The 6,623-nt window shown below is 41.5% G+C and overlaps 1 protein-coding gene across 1 annotated transcript in view; it reads right to left on the reverse strand.

Moving 5' to 3' along the window:
* Nucleotides 1-1,055: 1,055 nt before the first annotated feature.
* TMED5 (transmembrane p24 trafficking protein 5) overlaps nucleotides 1,056-6,623 on the reverse strand; it is a 15,451-nt gene continuing 9,883 nt past the window's right edge. Inside the window, exons 2-4 of the mRNA XM_018559211.1 lie at nucleotides 4,869-4,966; nucleotides 4,603-4,786; nucleotides 1,056-1,360 (exon numbers count right to left, since the gene is read on the reverse strand). Coding sequence (XP_018414713.1) covers nucleotides 1,142-1,360; nucleotides 4,603-4,786; nucleotides 4,869-4,966 — 501 coding nt within the window. The 3' untranslated portion in view covers nucleotides 1,056-1,141. The remainder of the gene's footprint in view (nucleotides 1,361-4,602; nucleotides 4,787-4,868; nucleotides 4,967-6,623) is intronic.

Below are 6,623 nucleotides of genomic sequence, written 5' to 3' on the forward strand. Positions count from 1 at the left end.
TACCAGTGTCCTTGTAGCTCCAAGTGTACTTTGACCTGCAGACCAGCTTTAACTCATTTGTACAATATAAATCAACAACGCTGTTGGTTAAGGAATAAGTTTTATTAGAAATGTAAAAATTCAGTGATGGCAATATCTGAAGTGATTGTTTGATCTATAATGTCTAAAAATCTAGTGCATTAGATGGACACTGTTACTGCACTACTCAGTTATCAGCTGTTACCAGACATTCCTTTGTTCCTTCATACCAAGTATATAGTTACCTCATATGTTGTTGCATCATTGAGTACTAAACTTGAAACAAAAGCTCAGTGTACAATGGGAAGAAAATTGCTGGGAGACAGAAAAGAGACGCAGAGTCTCGTCTATAAAATCCTACCTGTTAACATAAAATAAAAAATAAAAAAAAGCATTTAGTTGTTCAATGTTTTTCAGTTCATTTTCTTTCTTAAGCTGCTACAGCCCGAGTAGAAAAGCCTGTCCCCAGAAGGCTGCAATGACGCCATTCTCTGGGGAATTCAGGCCACTCCCACCAGCCAGAGGAAGGATAGGAACCCCCCCCTCCCTTCCCCTATGTGATCCATGACCAGATTTAAAAAAAAAAAAAATGATCTTCTGGTCTTGTATTACTGCATTAGATTCTCACTTCTAGAATTTCACAGTAGTAATGTTTTTGTTCAAGTATAGAAAAGGTAAATGATTGACAAATGTTATGCTTTAAAAACATATGCCTCGTGCATTAAAGTATAAAAAAGGACTGTACTGCCCATAGCAGCAAGATTCTCCATTTTATGCACTAAAACACAAAATGAGCCGACTGACTACTATAGGCAACAAAAATAGATCTTCATTGATGCACTTTAACACGCGAGGCTTAGTATGACAAATGTTCCTTAGATGGTTAAATGGTTCTAGTGTTCTACAAATGTCTCCAGCATTGATGGCTTTGAAACGACTGCAGATTGCACACATAACACCCCCCCCCCCCCAGTTTTCCAAGTAAACAAGGACCAAAACTGCACCAGTAAAAATAAAAAAAGAAGAAAAACCTTTGATGGATAAAACATCCACGTGTAACAAAGTCCCCCTTATGATTTCGTCTATTTTCCCTTATAATTTTGGCACATTTCCTTCTCTTCAATCAGGGTCTGCTTTTCCTCTTGTCCTCAAAAAGGCTCCTCAACAAATACACTTGAATAACAGACACTACAACCATCACCAATAAGTTGACTATAGACCAGAAGTTCACGCGGTCACAGTTGCTCTCTTGGATGTTGCGATCACGTGCTTCGAAGGCCTTCAACAGAGTCTGGATCTGCAGACTTTTGCTCAGTCTTCCTTTCACGCTGTTAATGGTTTCCTGGGAAGAGATGTGTATTGAGAGATATCATCATGCCAAATGTTATTCAAAAGGCTGCCATATACTGCCCAATGTATGAAAGAAATGTGACCAATTTGACAATCAGTCTTTGTAAAGGTTAAAGCTGAACTCGAGGCAAACTGCTAAATACACAGTTCAATGACATGGGTTTATCAAAAAGTATATAATTTTATTATTTGATGCAGCTTAAAATAACCACTTGCAGACATTTCAATACTACACTCATACAGATCTCTCCCGGGACTTTATTCCCCTTTTTTTATGCTCTTTTATTCTACAGATCTCCTCCTGACAGTCTACAGTTAAGGGCTCTGTATTCCCTCCAACAATTTTTTTTTTAAACATTTGGACTTCCTGAACATTCCTTCACTTGCACTGATTACAGTCTGCATTGGTAAGCTTAGTACCATGAAAGGGCAGGACCCTGCAGTATACCCAATATGTCTGGGTGCCAAATTCTGCAAATCCTGACATCCTGAGGGTAAACAAGGCTCTTCTACTCTGCAAAATGACAGAGCCTACTTTCTCATCCCCAGTGTGTGCTCAAAATAGAAGAAACTATGTGGACTGAAAGTGATGACATTGCTCTCCTAAATAATCATCTGCGAAAGGGCTACAATGTTTTCTTGACCGGCAATATGTGAAGTTTTGGAATTTATTGCAAAATGAGAGTTGGTACACCACGACAGTAATGTTGAACCTTCTACATGGATGTGCAAGCAGTATTAATGAAACCAGCAGGCAGTCCTCTCAAAACGTATACTTTCTGCCAACAAGAAGACAGCATTATTCAGCTTTACACATCTGTCATTGGGCAGGTCATGAGAGACTGTACGTTGATCTTACTGCCACGTTTTACTATTATTCCCAAGACTTTGGCAGTGTATCTTTATTGAAGAAGGTACACCCTTTTTTGTTTGTCTTTTAATCTATTTAGATAAGAAATGTAAATGCAGGTAACACACACACAAATATGAAAACTAAACACTAAATGTTAGACCTGTACTGACTAGTGGGCATGTGGTCAGCCAATACCATTATTTGTCTGCTGAGCACAAAGGGATGTTTGTCTAATGTTGGCTGCATAGGAGACAATTATCCATGAATGCATAATCTTCATATGAATCAAGTGACTGCAAATTACTAAAATAGCACTTGCTGTTTTACCTTATGTAGTTTGTGCATTTTTAGGGCAATCAGCATTGCTTCTAATAGTTTAACTTTCAACAGTAATTTTTATGCATAAGGCTCTACTAAAATAATAATTTTCCAGCAAGTTAGAAAAAAATATAAATAATAATAATAATAATATCACATTGTCACTTGTTAATGATTGGGATTTACTAAATCCTGGGTTGTCTCCCTGTGGGCACCCATGATTGGGAACCTGGTATATTGAGTTTATTTAGCAGGGCATTGAAGAACCTGTCGATACAATACAAATATACCCTTAGGACAGTGGTTCTCAACCTTTCTAGGGCCAGGACCCCTTGGTAACATTTGCCAAGTTGTGGTGACCCCCAATGGAGTGCTGGACTCCAGAATTAGTAAGGCGCTGGACTTGGGACTAAAAATAGAAGCACACTCACAAGAATACAAGCCCTCCCCAGCCCCTGCTACCTGCTCTGTCTCCATGCAGCCTTCTCAGCCCCAGCACTGCTTAGACAGCCGCCTCCTGCAGAGCTCACATTGTATGGGAGGCATGAGGACAGCAGCGGCTGTGAATAGAAAAGCCCTGCTATACATACTCCCCTACCACTAGATGTCGCTGCAGTGGCCAGGGAGTGTGTATAGCGGCACTTTTAAATTCACAGCCTCTGCTGTCCTCCTGCCGACTGACACTGACGCGCTAGGAGGAGGCTGAGGAGCCTCTCACCTAGCGCAGCAGAAGTGGATGCTGCGACCCCCTAAACAGCGAGTTGCGACCCACTTTTGGGTCTCGACCCACAGGTTGAGAACCGCTGCCTTAGGACAATGGGACAAACTATTGCTCCATTCTGCTAGGAGTTCATGAGTACATGTGCATGTTGTGAAGATACTGCACTTATACTCTTTTGGTGTCCCTTAACCTGGTTAGAACTTGTTTTTAACACCAGCACAAGATTTAAGTCCTGATGGCTTTGGTGCCTGTATGGAAAAGGTTAAATATTAGGGTTTAGTTACAGGTTAAAGTTAGGGTTATGTATTAAAAGTTAATTTCCCAACCCCAACATATAACGTCTCTTATACGGTCCGTTTTGGTGTGTTAAATATACCATTGAAAGTATTTTGTTACATCTCTTCTCTAAGTGTAAAAAAAATACCTGTTGATCCTATAAGGATGCTAGTCAGTTGATACAAGAAGAAATTAAGTTTATGGCACAGAAAGTTTTTTTTTTTAAGATGTGGACCCAGAGGTTGTAATTGTTGGTGTTTGTGTGGGCATCCATGTTTAATTATTACATATGTCTGCTTCACAGCAAGGCCTCATTCACACGAGTAAAAGCCGGCATATACAGATCCGTGCACGGTCGTATCGGGCAGCTCCCGAGAAGGACAGGTGTTGCTTGTGATTAGTATGCAGCCCCTGTCCTTTTCTATGGGACTACGCGGCCGTACACCGCCCTACGCTCACCCGCCCTGCACGTCCTTGCGGGTGTCCGTACTCGTACGCTGACAGGATGGATCCTGTCTGCGCCCAAGCCGGGACACCCGCACCCATACGGACCTGCACTTGGGGTGAGCGTAGGGCAGCATACTCCCATAGAGAAGGACAGGGGATGCGTACTAATCACACGCAGCACCTGTCCTTCCCGGGAGCTGCCCGATACGGCCGTGCACGCCGCACGGTGCTGTACGTGCTGGCCTTTTTTGTCTGAATGAGGCCTTACTGCCCTCAGGTGTGTGTTCATCTCTGCTAAAACTGTAGCAAACAAAGTTGCTGTTTTTTTATTTGTTTGAACAAAGCTGCAAGGATCCAAAATGTATTAATACGGATACATTGACTACCTGGAATTTAAACCCTCCCATGTTGCATAGCTACAGTAACTTTCATCAACTAAAAAGCCTTCAGATATCAACAAATGAACGCTTGGGAATCAAAAGTTCTAACCAGGTAACTATCAGAGTCCAAAAGCATGAAACCATGATGATGTGAATTATGCAAGCAAGAAGTGGAAAACCTTTTAAATAAAGCTACAACCATTTGTAAACATATAGATAACAAAGAAAATGGCACTAACCAGAATATCCTCCAGTTTCATATCCAGCAGATCTGCACCAACTACATAATTCTTCCAGTCTTCCTGGTCATTCACTTCTTCATTCATGTGGTCTAAGATGAGTTCAAAAAAGATCACCTTGTCCGAGAGTCGGCTGAAGGTGTTGTCGAAGCAAAACTCATAATCACCATCGACTGTCTCCACTCTAGATTGATAAAAAGGAATGTGGTATAAGGCCAGAGATGCTAGTTACCCAATGCTTATTTAGAGTATCGTTATGAACTTACGTGTGGACCCCATCGGACTGGCGAGTCTCAGACAATACGATTTCTCCATGTGGAGATAGGAGGTAGAAATCCACATCTAAGCTTGAACCATCCAGAACCTGCATACAAACAATATATAGAATGTATGTCTTTTGTCATTGAATTAGACAATAAACCGGATAATTCCGGATTAGATCCCTTATATACTAAGCAGTATTGTGAGGCACAAGGGGAAAGATGTTGGAAGGAAAACCACAGAGCCAAGGAGACAATATTCTAAATGAAAGACTTGTTGAGAGACTTATTTTCATAATGAAAATAAGTCTCTCAACAAGTCTTTCATTTAGAATTTAAACCCTCCCATGTTGCATAGCTACAGTAACTTTCACCCTACAGTAATTAGAAAACAGGAGAGCTGCCATGTCCAAATGTCACCAGAAAAAGCTAAGCAGTGTTACTGTAACACAAATAAACTCGCTTTCACAATTGGAACATTACCAAAGAACAACAGCCAACATCAGAAGTTACATAAAATGTCATCAAGAAGGTGTAGATTTTATACAATAACTGAACCCAGGAACAAAAATATACCATTCACAGCTTACCATGTCTTAGATGTGATGGCTGCATTGGTTTTTATTTTTGGGCTAAAAACAATGTAACAAAGGCAGACAAGTTTGAATTCCAGCCTGGGTGGAAACCATGGGACAGGAAGTGTGTTATTTACACAATTATCAGATTAAAAGAAACTGATCAGCTGCAATATATCCAATTGAAATGTATTGCAAAAACTATCATGTCCTCCCACCTCTGTCACTAGAGGACTCTGGAGTGGACGCAGGCATCAGACATTCCCAAAAGTGCTGAATACTAAAGGACTCATTCACAGGGGTGTATTAATTTAAGGAGAATCTTGCTGGCAGCAATATCCTGCATAAAAAGTTGTCAGTACACTGTATGCAGATAATATTTGTATGTATGTTTACATGCATAAAGTAAATGTACATGGATCCTATAGACCGCCACCACTGCTCAGGGTAGGCATGTAAATAACAATGTGTAGCCAGTGGCAAGGCTGTGGTTGCAAATTCTTAGAATTACCTCATCTGATTCGGAATGACTGAAGGCCCGGGTCACGCGGCACATTTGTCACCAGCGCATAAATTATTCATTTAGGGCCTGTTCACACGACGTCCGTTTTGTGTGCTGACCGGCTCCGTACGCTGCTGCACTCAAAATGCATCCCAATGTATCCTTTTGTGTTTTATGGGCTCCAGTTCTCATGTGCGCAGTCCGTTCAGCTTACGACAGAAAAAATACTGCATGTCACATTTTGTCAGGTCCGGAAACGGTCAGGAAATACAAACGCGTCCAAAACGCATGAAAAACGCACTGCACTGCAGCTAACATACTAACAGCCCCACTCGCATCAAAAACGCGGCCAAACCGCGGCAAAAATGCACTGCATCAGACAGTCTGCAGATCCGCACCTGATCAGGACCTGATATCATGTGAACAGGCCCTTAAGGGGGAGATGTAAACATTAATGTGTAATCAGCAGCGGTGCTGCTGGCTGTCCATTTATGATGTTTACATATTGGTCCTGAGCAGTGATGTTGGCCGATAGGTTCCATGTACACTGAATCCTATTGGCCGCCGTCACTGCTCAGGGCATAATAACACAGGGGTTATGCATCTGTCTGCAGCATTATAGGAGTCTATGGGCCTGGCAATGTACAGTAATGTTGCACTGCATTCAGCAGCGTGAAAAAAAAA

This window comes from Nanorana parkeri, unplaced genomic scaffold (assembly GCF_000935625.1).
Source record: "Nanorana parkeri isolate BGI_ZX_2015 unplaced genomic scaffold, ASM93562v1 scaffold382, whole genome shotgun sequence".
NCBI lineage: Eukaryota > Metazoa > Chordata > Amphibia > Anura > Dicroglossidae > Nanorana > Nanorana parkeri.